The following is a 14,078-nucleotide window of genomic DNA, read 5'->3' as shown; positions in this document are numbered from 1 at the left end:
GTCTCAGTGATGGTCCGCTATTCTGAAGGACTGGTCGAGGCCTCTAGGATGGCGTTAGCGACAGCGGTGCAGTTGGTTTCAGCTCGAGGGGCTCCGAAAATATCCTTGAAGGCGGACATCAGTAGATGCTTTTCGATGCACTCCTCCTAGCTTCTTCACTGGGCTCGTGTTATCCTTTAAGGCGGACGGCCCAAAGCTGAGGAGAGTGTTGCAGGCAGCTGCCTTGTCCTCGGTTTGGTTCAGAGACTCTCTGGCACTTCCCACCTAGGAAGCATGCTGCAGAGCCTAGCATGGCACGCTGTGTGCTGGCTGGGTACCCGTTCTGGAGCTGCTGGAGGGTCCTTCTGGATTCAGTATCTCCCTCTGTTCCCTGGGAGATGTTTAGGAGAGGGATCTTGCTTCCCTCTTGGAGGTCCTGGCCTTCCTTCACTGGCAGAAGATGTAAGGCAGACTGTAGCTTCAGCCGGAGTCCAAAGCTGAGTTCTTCTTCCTACTCCTTGCAAAGTCTTCAGATGATCTGCTCAAAAGAGGGGCTCAGTCATCTTTTAAAGCCAAATGGACACAGTGATTGGTGTAGGCTAAGCCTACCTTAATGAACCAGTCCTGGGTCCCCACCAACAATCTCCTGTATGCGTGAGGTCACAACCAGAGTGCTTTGCAAGAAGAAAAGGTAAAGGGGTGAAGTCCCACCCATCTTCCTGTCTGGTGTGGATCAAATGGTCTCTCTGGTCAATGGAGCTCTCTGTGGTTCCTGATTAAAGTGGCAGGTCTCCCTTGAAGCTGAGGCGAGAACTGACTTTCTCTCTCCCTCATTCCACATAATCATACCTTCTGAATGGAGTCTCCCTGTGGGGATGACTACTGTAACACACAGTCCCAGACATGACATTTCCCTGTCAATCGATGCTGAAGGCGGGAGCTGGCATCAGGTTGGCACAGTGCATATGAAAGGGTATTGGGGGTTTCCTGCCTCGTTTGTTAGCCTCTGCAGCCAGGCCCCACGCAGCCGTGTTTGAATTAAACTCTGATTAGTATGTGGAGCTCCCACCAGCAACAGAGATAAACAAAAGGACTGGACAGATCCATGGAGCCTTTGTTAATTAGGCTGGCCTTGGCAGGGGGAAAGGTTCAGCCCTACCCCTTCTGAAATGACATGGTGTAATCCTGGCTGCCATATCCCAACTAAATATGCCAGGGGGGACTGTGCCTGTAGGCTGTGTCCACCCAGAGTACACAGATTGTTGTATGTGTCGTGCGGTGAGCATAATAAAATGTGTGAAGATTAGCACCACACATTTTTCGGAAGATGATCTATCATCATTCAATTTGATTTAAAATGTCAAAAAAGCCCAGGTGAGTGCACACCCACCACGCGGATGGTCGAATTCCTCACAGGTGCTACCCCCTGACAATTTTCTCATGATGTTGAAAAAACAAATACATTGGCCTTGCCCTAGGACCCTGCTCCCCTCGCACCTCCACATGAACACATAGACATGGGTGCACACATACATTGAAACATAACCAAGTACACAAACATGCATATTCCCACACCTCTCACTCTCCGGGTCACACACACCCATACGCAATGCTGGAAATTTACAAAATGTACTAGGTGAACTTCACCCTTTCATGCGTGGGGTGAGGGGTTGCCAGGTTGGGAAGGTGGGGTTCTGTGGTGGTGTTTTCAGTGGTGTGGGTGGGACTGAGGGGCAGAGCTTGGTGTCGAATAATTTGGGTGCCCTGAATATGGGATGCTGGCTGTTTTGCATGAAAACAAAGTGCATTTTGGGAACATAAGAATGACCACCCATTTATTTTAAAAAAAAGTCTGTAATAGTAATTCAAATGTGAATTCCTTCTCAGCATGCAATACACACTTGGTATGATGCTCATTTCATCTGTCAGAATAGTTACCATAAGTGCAAAGTGTGTGCAACGCATGAGACATATATACAGCTCTGGACTGTTTTATTGTTTGAGTTTGCGCTGTCCTGTTGAACAAAGAATTACTTTCAGATGTAGTTTATTAAGTCACTGCATATCAGCTCGCTGCTCCCAAGAAGCTACGAACGTACAGCGCTCAGGAGCTTCGCCTCAACTTTAAGGGGGTTTGGGCCTCGGGGGCGTGGCCTGGAGCCGATGGCGAGCGGAGGCTGATTCGCCGAGCTCCGGCCGAGACGCCGTTTCCGAATCTTTTTTCTCCGGCTTAAGTGGGACAGCAGCCCGCTGAGAAGTACGCAGCGGTGCGTGAGGCGATCCCGCACAAAACCTGCTCGAGAGGTCGGATTCTCCGGCCCCCTGGACGGCAGCGCAGGTCTTGGAACGCGCTCCCTCCCCCTGCCGCGCCTGGATCCAAGATGGCGCCCCACACAGCTTAGCGGGGCCTCCGTGCGGAGTACCCCGCCAGCACATTAGGCTGGGAACACTGAGGAGGAGTACCGCAGCGGAGCTGGCCTCCTTGCAATATCCGACTCTGGTCGGCACCAGACCCTCGCCCTTCCCCCTCACCACGCCGGAGTCCCGAGAGCCGCTGTATCCCCGGAGCTCCACCGCGCCACAAAACACATCCCGCTGACGGCGGTGAGGGTCTCCACGCAACGCCCGACCGCGGAACATTCCAGACTCTCGTTCTTCCTCCCTTCGGCCGGCGACCTACCAAAATAAGCACGGCACACATCCCGAGGACGGAATCACGCGGAGGCATCACCGGCCTCTGCCCCCCGGGCCCACATCCATCTACAACGAGGCCGCCGCCAGGGAGCGGACCCGGAGGAGCAACAGCTGCTGGGTCGCAGTGGTACGCCACCTTGCCCAAAGGATCGGATTCCGGCTCAGAAACCGGAGACGCGCCCTGGGAAACGAGGTGCGTCAAGCCACGGAACAACCGTGAGTGCGGCCCCTGTTGCTCTCCCCAACCACAGCCTGCATTATCTCCGCGGCTGGGCCACCCAATTGGACTCACACACCAAGAGGTGACAACTCCTGCCCTAAGCGCTCCAACACTATCACCCCCGAGTCCAGGGGCAGCGACATAGGCGCCAAGGTAGCGGATAAAGCATCTGAACGCACAGTGGAACACATCACTCCAGAGCGCTGCGCCCCGGACAGCTCCTAACCACTGACAATAATAATCTTTCAGGCCTCTAACATGGCCGCTAAAAACAAAACCAGAGCTGCCACCATGGACTCCTTTGTCTCAGCCCGGGCAAAGACTCCCACCCAAGCCAGGGCTGGCTCCACCGAAATCACTCGCTCGCACGAGACGGAGCCCAATGATAATCACTCTCAGATAATGGACGCTATTGCCTCATTAAAGACTCATATAGACTCCAAGATAGATGAGTTCAAAATAGACATACAACTCATTCGCCAGGATGCCCGCAACTTAACGGAGAGGGTGACGGCCGTGGAGAAATCTACAGAGGAAAAGTCCGGGGCCACAGCAGCCCTACAATCCGAAGTCTCGAACCTGAAAAGGAAGGTCGCATTCCTAGAAGAAAGGGCAGAGGAAGCCGAAGGTCGGGCTAGACGGGGGAACATCAGGATCCTGGGTATCCCGGAGGGGAATGAAGGCCTGAATACTACGTCCTATGTTGAAACCCTGCTGTTACAGGAGATTGGGGCCGGCAAGCTGACCCAGGGATTTGCGGTGGAGAGGGCCCACAGGTCCCTCCAGAAACGACCTCCCCCCGGCTCACATCCACGGCCAATAATAGCCAAGATACTAAATTTCCAAGACAGAGAAACTATATTAAGATACTCCAGGGAAACAGGCCCTATCGTGCAGGGCGACTCTAAGATTTCCATATACCCTGACTATACCCAGAAAGTGCAGAGGGAGAGGAACTCGTTTGTTCCGATTAAAGCAAGGCTTCGCCAACTGAACCTTAAATACAGGTTGCTGTACCCGTCCCGCCTGAAAGTCATCCACAAAGGGCGAGCAATATTTCTCGAAAACCCGGAAGCAGCCAATATGTGGCTAGAGGACAATAACCTTGCCGACGGTGGGGATAACCCAGGAGAGGAAGACTGAACCCCGGGGGAGGAAAACTGGACCCCAAGGACCCTCCGCACCACCCACACATGAAGCATAAACAGCCGGACCCAAGAAGGTAATCCAATTAACAGTATATTGTATGGAAACGACCCTCGTTCGGCCTCGCCGCCTCACAGCAGCCCCACCCCCAGCGGAAGATCCAACCGGGCTAGTTCGATCTTCTTTGCCCGACCCAACTCGCGCCCGATTCCCGGATGGGTTTAGACGGCGCGGGAGCGCCTGAGCACCGCGACAGTGTTGTAGTCGCTGGGCGCACCAGTTTGAGTTATGTTATTAGTTTAGTTAGTTTCGTAGTCTTCGTCCCATTGATGCTTGAAAACATCGAGATGGTCACAAGATATGCTCCAGGAATTGACGAATCAGAGGTCCATCGCCTACAGCCTACCATCCACGCTTCGATGCCGCACCAGGCCACCGTGGTTGTCCCTCGCGCCAAACCCAGAACACAGAACCAATGGCATCACAACTCAATGTGATGACATGGAATGTAAGGGGAATGGGCTCGTACCTCAGGAGGAACCGCATACAGTCTTATCTGAGGAGGAAGAAAGTCTCGATTGCGATGTTACAGGAGACGCACCTCACCGATGACGCTCTGTCCAAATTGGCAGACCGATGGGAAGGGACAGTGAGGGGATCCCCATACTCCAAATACGCAAGGGGTGTGCTAATATGGATAAACCCGAATGTCCCTTTCCAGTTACACGGATGTGAATCTGATAAGGACGGAAGATACGTAATAATGTGGGGAACTATAGAACAGACCCCGATCTGCTTGGCTAACACATACTTCCCACAACATAGAATCCCGTCTTACCTCAGTACACTGAGTCCCAAGCTGGCACATCACCGAGGCCGAACCTTCATATGGGGAGGAGATTTTAATTGTGTCATGGATACAACTATGGACAGATCACTCCCTCCCCCCCAATCAAGTAATCCTGCAACCCGTACCATGGCGGAGACACTGGACCAACTCAATCTAGTGGACATCTGGAGGATACAACACCCAGCTGACAGGATCTACTCGCATTACTCAGCCCCACACAGCGTCTACACAAGAATAGATTATTTGTTCATTGATCGGGACCAGGTCCCGCTGGCGATAGCCACAGAGTACCTGGGGAGATCTATCTCCGATCACTCTCCGTTAACCATGCAATGGCGGCAGAGGGGACCCAGACCCCCGATTCCCATGTGGAGAATGCCTTCCGCGACATTAGAGGACTCACAGTTCAGAGAGGACCTTGCCGAGAGACTAGAGGAGTACGTCGAAATCAACAAAGGATCCGTGTCCACTTGGAGCACTCTGTGGGAAGCCATGAAGGTGGTTACCAGAGGAGAAATCATATCAAGAGCTGGTGGCACCCGCAGGCAACTAAAGACGTCACTTGAGGCCCAAGAATCAGAGATCACTCGTCTAGAGTCCACTCCTGACGCCTCCCCAGAGGTCGAAACGAAACTGAAAGCAGCCCGAGAAAAATGTCAGCTCTCCTGGGACAGGCTGGAAAAATTCGACTTTGCCACGTACATCGCTCGATCCCACAGGGAATCAGACAAACCAGGTAGGCTGTTGGCCTGGCTGTGCAGAAGAGAGCACCCTAAACACCTACCAACGGAAATAATAGACACGGAACGTGCATCCCACAGGACACAGATGGGGATCAACAAAGCATTTGCTGAGTTATACTCAAAACTATACGCTCACGAAGCCCAGATCCCCACCACAGAAATATTAGATACCCTGGAAGAGATTGGCCTACCCCAAATATCCAGCGAACAGAGAACTGAACTGGACATGGAAATCACTCTCGACGATGTAAGATGGGCCATCAGGTCGCTCGCTACCTGCAAGACCCCTGGCAGCGACGGACTTACACCGGAATTTTATAAAGCATACGAGCCCATCCTCACCCCCATCCTACACGAAGTCTACCAAGAAGCTTACGCAAACGGGATTCTCCCCAACACCATGAGAGAAACTATAATTATCCCCATGCTCAAGCCTCACAAACCGCCCACTGATTGCGACTCATATCGACCCCTGGCCATGCTCAACTACGATAGCAAGATCCTCACCTCAATACTGGCCAGCAGACTTGCTAGAGTGGTAGGGTCTATAATTCACGAAGATCAGAACGGATTTGTTCCAGGGCGCAATACCACAGCTAACTTGAGGAGGCTTCAACACATCATGGCCGAAACTCACGATTCTGAGGAAGACCTAGCGATATTGTCGCTTGACGCCATTAAGGCCTTCGACTCCATCTACTGGGAGTGGCTGGTGGAGGTCTTGCGGGCTTTTGGCTTCGGAAATGGCTTCATCAGATGGGTCCAGGTTCTCTACAACTCCCCAGTGGCCAGGGTCAAGACAGGCGGAATAGTCTCAGAACCTTGGGAAATACAGAGGGGCACGAGACAAGGATGCCCACTTTCGCCCATGCTGTACATATTGGGACTGGAACCGATTGCCATATACTTCCGTCAACAGCTCTTCGACGCCGGCATCAAGGTGGGCAACGTTTATAACATAATATCATTGTACGCAGATGACGTTCTCCTGTATTTAAAAGACCCCGAGATCAATGCACCGACAACACTGGAGGTACTCGACAACTACGCGAGATACTCTGGAATCCAATTTAGCAGACACAAATCCTCAGCATTCCCCCTGGCCAGATTGAGAGACGTCTTAGCAGAAGACCTCCCAAGTATAGGGATAAAATGGCAACCCGAGAAGTTCAGGTACTTGGGGATTGAAGTCAGCCACACCCCACAGCTCACACATGAGCACAACACAGAAGTCGCTGTCACCAACCTCCGGCGATCTATAAAATTCTGGTCCAAACTCCCACTGGCAATGGTGGGGAGAGCGGCGATTGTCAAGATGATAATCCTCCCCCGCTTCTTGTATTTCTTTGTGAACATTTGCCACTACGTACGGCCTCCCTTCTTCAAGAAATTGGAGGCCATCATTAAGGACTTTTTGTGGGGACCCCACAGGCACAAACTGTCACTAGCTACACTAACCCTGCCGCATAAAGAAGGTGGAATAAAACTTCCAGATCTCCAGCTCTATTACCTGGCTGCCCAGCTCAGTCCCATCACGAGGTGGCTGTCAGACGAACCCTCAGCTGAACTGGGACTACTGAAGCAACCTCACACCAACTTAATTCCCAAGGAAACCCTATGGAACCCCCTTTGCCGCTCCCCGGAAGCCCCTTTAGTTGTGGGGCTTGGCAGACAGATATGGGCCAGGACTTGTTACATTAGGAAGGTGCAACACCCGTACTCTCCAGACCACCCCATGAGGGCAGATGTGTGCAAAACGGAGGCAGACCTTTCCATAGCAAGGAGGTGGGAGGAAGCTGCAATATATACATGGGGAGACGTGTTTGAAGATGGAGTGTTCAGGGACTTTGAATCGATACAAGATATCGAAGGACTACCCAAAGGCCAGTTCCTCTGGTACCATAGGCTCAAACGAACCGCCAAGAAGCAGTGGCACTCCTGGCCAGAAGAACCTACCTCCGACCCTCTACTACAGGAAATGTATGACCTCTCCGATGGCTGGAGACCGGTCTCCAGGTTGTACAACAAGCTCATCGATAAACCTAACCCTAAGGGAGCGGCGCTGAGGGCAAAATGGGAAGCGGACCTCGTAGCCCCACTCACTGATAAAGAATGGGAAAGAGCATTAATATTCCCCAAGAAAGTGTCAAGAAACTCCAGATTTGGCCAAATACAGCTGAATGTCCTTTACCGAACCTACATGACTCCCCACAGAGTTGCCTCGTTCAACGCGAGGGTCCCACCGGTGTGCCCATGGTGCGGGAACGACAGGGCAGACATGATTCACATGTTCTGGACCTGCACTAAAGCGATGACACTCTGGTCAAAAGCCAAGCAGTCCTGTAGAGACGCCGGAATGGAGAGATATGAATGGTCACCCGGAGAATGCCTACTGGGTACATACCCCAGACCAAGCAAATTCAAACACCTGGTGAAGCTAATGGATATTTCATGTATACTTGTTAAAAGGACCATAGCGATGGCCTGGAAGACACCCGCAGGCCCCAGGCACGAACGTTGGTTAAACGAGATGGCGAGATGGACAGCTGCAGAAACCAGAGCCTGGCAGGAAGGAACTACATCCAGTGGGGACGCCACAAGCGGCACCCTGGTCGCCTGGAAGGCTCTTTTGATGGACATGCATTTCGATGCGGACCATAAGCCCCCCTGAACACTTGTAGTGTCTTGTAGTAACAGGTTCCTAACAACACTATGCAGAAGTCCCCTGAAACTGTTCCCCTCCACTCCCTGAGAAGTCATACCCTGGACTGAACCACCATCTCGAACCCCACATGTTACATCACACGAAGACTACTGTTGTTTAAGTTGTTTTTCCTTTTGTTTACTTTAATCCATAAGTTTGTATTACCTCACTTTTATCATAAAACCAATAAAATACTTTGGAAAAAAAAAAAAGGGGGTTTGGGCCTCAGGTCTACATGGAACGGTGGTCTGGCAAGACAATTTACGGCGGAGCAGAGCTCGGTCTTGTTTTGGTCCAATTCCTTCCTTGACCATACACACAGAGATACCCACACCTCTCATTCTCTCACACACACACACGCTCTCAAATGCCTGCACCTCTCACCCATATGCATGCATATTACCTCATGCATCGTTTTTAAATGACCGGTCTTTCGGCAGTCCCTCTGCTACTGCGCCCACATCGAGGGTCCCTTGCACAGGAACCATGTGGTGCTAGAACCAGGAAGTCAAGTTTCAGAGCCAGTCAGTGTGCAAGGCGGGATACTGAAACGTGATGCTTCAGGATGACTGTGAGTGCAGTGTTCACTGACAGGTGAGACAAGAGCATTTGGATTTTTCCAGATCTGAGATCCGGGGAGACATTTTCAGCAGGATCCGTGATCCAGGAAAATCCATCCCAAGTCCAGCAGTGGTGCTTCTGAAATGGCCTGTTCTAAAATAACGAAGTTCTCACGCAGTCCGGCCTATTTGGTCAAAAGCTCTGGAGGGAAAGGGTGGCCGTTAGCCTAGAAGGTTGGTAATTAATCATGAGACCTAGGAGAGCACAAACACGCTGCAGTAGACCATGAAGATGGAAGGACCAGGCACGCCACATAAGCTGGCACAGCTTTACTTTGTAATCGGTATCAATCGGTATCTTGTGAAGGCGGTGTATTAGGCAGAGGTGCTGTGTGGGACACTGCAAGATCCAGACAGGCTGGAGATGGAAATGGGAGGCTCGTCATGGAGGCTGGAGGCGAGAGGAAGCGGTTTTGCAGCCCCAGTCTGATGAGCAGATGAAATACACAGCGTGTGGGTATTTCCTGCAAGCTTTCAATTGGTGTACAGAAGGAGATCAGAAGTGTTATGCCTGGTTGGGGCTGATGGCATGCACCACGAGGGCCAGCCCAAGGCACTATGAAGAAAGACAGAGAGAAAAGTGGTCGGAATACATACACACAGACACAGCTCCCAACAGAGTCACAGCAAACACACCTACGCCCCCGGTCGTTGGGGTCGTAGAGCAGGTGGCAAATAAACATTATCCACATTGGTTAACAGTGCTGAGGACAAGTATGCTCGTCCTATTTGCATAGACATGCATAATAGCCCAGCAGTTAAGGGGTTAAAACTTTGCAAGAGTGAGAAACATATGGCAGTCTAGCCAAAGACAGAACAATTATGAAGAGGGGAGCCGCAAAGAGAGCGAGAGAGAAGCAAAGGAGAGATACCCACACGGGGAGAGAGAATGTAAAGAGGTCAGTAAAGACAATATGTGAAAAGAGACCCAAGGCAAGAGGGTCCTGAAGCGGGAGAAAGGGTGAAAAGAATACAGACACGCGGACGGAGCCAAGAGGCTGCTGTATGGGCCCGGCCTCATTACTTTCCCCCATGCTACATGGAGGGCCTCCATCCTTCTAGAGATTCTACTCGCAGATCTCTATGCTATGTGTATGCTTTTGCAGTGCACCACTTTGCATCCCGGAGGATAGACACGGCATGGAATGCTTGTGAGGCAGTAGTTAGGCAATGAAGATACGTTTGGCAGCAGTAGTAAAACATTCCATATTTCTGGATACTAGATGTTTTGCAGCTCCGCCGAACTATGAGCTTCGTTACCGAAACTCTTCATTGCGTTTGTTTGGAGAACATGTCCTCCACGCAAAAAGTAGTACAGCAATGAGCTGCAATGTGGATGGACACTTGAGAGGTAAGGAGGATTAAGGCCCTGGATGCATTTGAAGCAATTCAAAGGAAATGGAAACGAGGAGAATCAAAAGAGGGCCAGGAGTAAGATAGAGAAGAGGAAATTGAGGCATGAGGGGAAAGACAGGAAAAAATACGAATAGCATAATGAAAAACAGAGCAAAGAGGAGCAACCCGATGAGCAGGGAGACCACCAAAAAGCGAGAGCAACAATGTAGATGGGAAAGACGAAGCAAGGAAATTAGTTTATTGGCATGAACGGAAAGAAAAGGGCAGGTGTTACGAATATATTAGAGTTGGAACCTGCAGGAATGGGAGATATTAGAAATATGGGAAGGAAAAGAGAGAGAAAAGGCAAGGATCCTGCCAAGAGCGTAAGAAAGGGGAGGAAATGAGCTCAGGGCATGTTTTGAAGCATTGAGAGGGAGAAAGGGGAACTGCATCCAGGATTGTATAGCAAGCAGGCAGAGACTAAGACTAGAGTGAACAAAATCTGAAAAGAAGGGAAAAGAAACAAACATCTGGGAATCGTCTGCATAGAAATGGCAGGAAAGACCAAAGGACGCAACAATAGAAGAGAAAGGCAGATGTATAAGGAGAAGAGGAGGGGGCCAAGAACAGTTCCCTGGGGAACACTATATTGTAAGCAAAAATAAGACTGCTTTCCAGCATATCAAATGGATAATTAGGACTCAACCCATCGCAAGACAGAACTAGAGAGTCCCAAAGAGAGAGTAGGGTGATCTGCACGAAGCAGCAGAGAGATCAAGAAGAATAAGAATAGAAAATAACTTTGAAAAAGCAAAAAGCAAGAGTGACATGAAGGAGGGCTGTTTCAGTGGAATGTGAAGGACGAAAACCAGATTGATAAAGACAAAGAAGCGAATGATAGTCACGGTAAGTTGCAACTTGTTCAAGTATTTTGGAGAGAAAAGGAAGAAGCGCGAGCGTATAGGATAATATGGCATTTGCCCATGGGGTCCTCTGGGACGCAAACATTGAGAATAACTGAAGGACCTCTATGGCCAAGGCTCATGCAATGGCAATTCCTTTACATAATCAGGCCCTTAGCCTAGTTGCTTAGCCTAGTTGATCGCCTCAAACCTTCGTCTGTTACATGACAACAGTTGGCTCATTGGTAACTCTACCGTCAGCAGCCTAATCTAAAACGAAAAAGAGTAGGCCAGAGTGAGCGAAAAGGTTGAAAGTAGAGGTCCAAGGAGAGAGGGGACATGTAAAAAAGTGACATAGGAAAAGTAATATGTTCTCCCCTTTTCAGCAAATGGGTTAAAAGTGTGAAGGCAAGATAGGGCGGGCAGGATGGGACAAATGAATAGCTACAGAGCTAAAAACATGGAAAAAGAGGTCCAGGAAGATGGAATGTGAAAGATAACCACATGGAAAATAAATGCGGAGAAGTGAGAGTCTGGGTAAAGCTGACAGAACCAAAACCTAAAGAGAGAAGGTTCAAGAGCGAGAGAGCGAGATATCGGAAGAGGTAGAACAGGCACTGTGAGAAATATACAAATGGTGAAGTAGAGTGATTCATAAGAAATAAAGGTGGAAAACAAGACCCAGAGAGAGATAAAGATAAAGTGAAAAAGAGAACAGAAGGAAGAGGAGGTGAACAAGAGAGAGACACGTTATTCACAAAGAGAGAAAAAGAGTAACAGGGAAAAGGTGAACAAGAAATAGCAAGGTGAGTGAAAATGTAAAAAAGAAAGCAGAGCTCGGGATATGGTGAGATACAACTATCAGGCAACGAAAATGTGAATTCGAGAGTGAGAAGGAGAAAAAGAAAGGGCTAGGAAAAGCAAAAAGAAAACTTGATGAAAAAGAGAGGCAGAATGGAAGGAAAGGATGGACCTACAGCGTAAGAGAGAGAAAAGATGAAGAAAAAAATGAGTTTAGACTACAGATAAGTAGAAGCGAGAAAACATGAAAAATGGAGTTCCAATACATGTAATCCAGGGAGAGGAAAGCTGAAGGAGATGCAGAGGGAAAATTTGGACATGACAAATGGGGCGGGTGAAGGGGTGAATGCGAGACTGACAGCAGTATGTCCAAGGAGATGGTCATGATGGTGGGTAAAATGGGAAAGCGACCCAAACAGAGTATGTTTAGAAAAAGAGATGCACTGAGAGCAGGAAGGCGAGAGAACATGAAGAAGCACTGAGATGTGCCGAAGTGCTCTGCATTGGGGAGGTGATCCGTTCCCCGAATTCCCTTAGCTTTCAGAGGCACCCATGTGGTGGAGGTGGTCTTGGGTACAGTTGCTTATCACCCCTTCACCCACAGGCCTGGATGGAAGTCTTCTCACCGATACCAGGCTGCTCGAAGGCCCTCTGTTAGAAGGTCTGCTATGCACGCTGATATGGCATGTAGTGGCCTTCAGATTCCCCCATTGTTTTCGGCCAACTTGAGTTCATTGTCTTGGTGTCATGGTCGTCTTGTAACCCATGTCTCTCTCTTGTCTTAATGTCTCAGTTCCTCCCAAGCCAGCCCATCTGCAGAGCGTGAGAAAGCCCCGGCTGCCTGACTCCATCCCACCACCACCGTCCCGGCCTCTTCCTGCAGACCCCCGGCTCGCCAAAAGCCCCCTGCCTCAGGCAGACAGCAAGGATGAAGTGGGGCTGTCGGCCGTGTCCTCCCTCATCGAGAAGTTTGAGAGGTAAGAAGGGGGAGCGGGATGCACGGCCAGAGGGGTGCAGCCGCTGACTGTCTAAGAATGTAAGTCACAATAATTATTAGTGGCGCCCAAATAGAGGCGATGAGTGTCCTCATGTATCCTCTCCACCTGCTCCTTTACTCCCCACGGTAGCTCCTCCCATGAAATAAGGGGTGGTTGAATTGTCCTTGAACTCCTTTGTGCCCGTCTCGTGACCGCACGGAAGAGCTATCCTACTCTAGCTCTGGCCTTAGTGTTCCACCTTTGCATCACCTCTGGGTACAGAGTTTCACACAGGGGGAACAGGGTGAACCTCCAATCATCTTACTGAGACCTCACTCGCTGTTTTGATGTGTCCTTACTGATTCCTTTTTCCAGGAAGATCCAGAGGTATAAGTCCCAGGCCTTGTTATAAAACCTCTATTTGTGTCCAAGGGGTCACCAAAAAGGCAGAAGTTGCACATAGATGACCACATTATGTAACATCACGTATGATTAGGTCTGCACTGTAAAATACCATTATAAATAAATACTATGTCAGTAAAGCATTCTAAATGCATACTACAGGCCGTATTTTGCGAGGGGCTGATGTATCACTGGGTTTACCCCATGAATATATCCCCTATGAAGATTCCAGTTCACAGACTGTGTTCACTGATTGAGAGTAGGTAAGGATTTTACCATTGGTTCTGTCTTGGATGGGGATCCTAAAACACAGAGTCAGGGTTTTCATTGTCTATCTCATGAACTGTATTCCCTGCCATTGAGACCCAGGTTCATATCCCATGTGGGGTTTGCGGGCTTGATGTTTCAAAGCGTTTATCCCCGATTTGACCCCCATTGCGATTCAGATTAATAGATGCCAGGCTTTTGTTTTTTTATGATATGATATGATATGTTATTTATAATGTGCTTAATACCCAGAGGTTTCTAAGCGCGGACCCAGCGATCCAACCTCTGCGTTTTCTTGCTTCCAAGGCAAGCACGTTGCCCCAGATCTACCCTCCGTTTCCATTTCGAGGACTCTTTGGTTAAACCCCTTAGATGATCTCGCACGGGGCCCTCAGATCACAGATACTTTGTGTATTTGCAGGTTTGATGTTGATG

General features: G+C 49.8%; 1 protein-coding gene across 3 annotated transcripts in view; it reads left to right on the top strand.

Moving 5' to 3' along the window:
- Positions 1–14,078, top strand: part of FGD1 (FYVE, RhoGEF and PH domain containing 1) — a 481,771-nt gene that overhangs the window by 345,800 nt on the left and 121,893 nt on the right. For all 3 annotated transcript variants that reach the window (XM_069645326.1, XM_069645324.1, XM_069645325.1), the window contains exon 3: positions 12,791–12,974. Coding sequence is in view for 2 of the 3 variants with exons in the window: in XM_069645324.1 (XP_069501425.1) it covers positions 12,791–12,974 (184 nt within the window). In the remaining variant the exon portion in view is untranslated. The remainder of the gene's footprint in view (positions 1–12,790; positions 12,975–14,078) is intronic.

Source organism: Ambystoma mexicanum, chromosome 2p (assembly GCF_040938575.1).
Source record: "Ambystoma mexicanum isolate Mex_15411 chromosome 2p, UKY_AmexF1_1, whole genome shotgun sequence".
NCBI lineage: Eukaryota > Metazoa > Chordata > Amphibia > Caudata > Ambystomatidae > Ambystoma > Ambystoma mexicanum.
The sequence above is the reverse complement of the archived record's forward strand: the minus strand, read 5'-3'. Positions and strand labels throughout refer to the sequence as shown.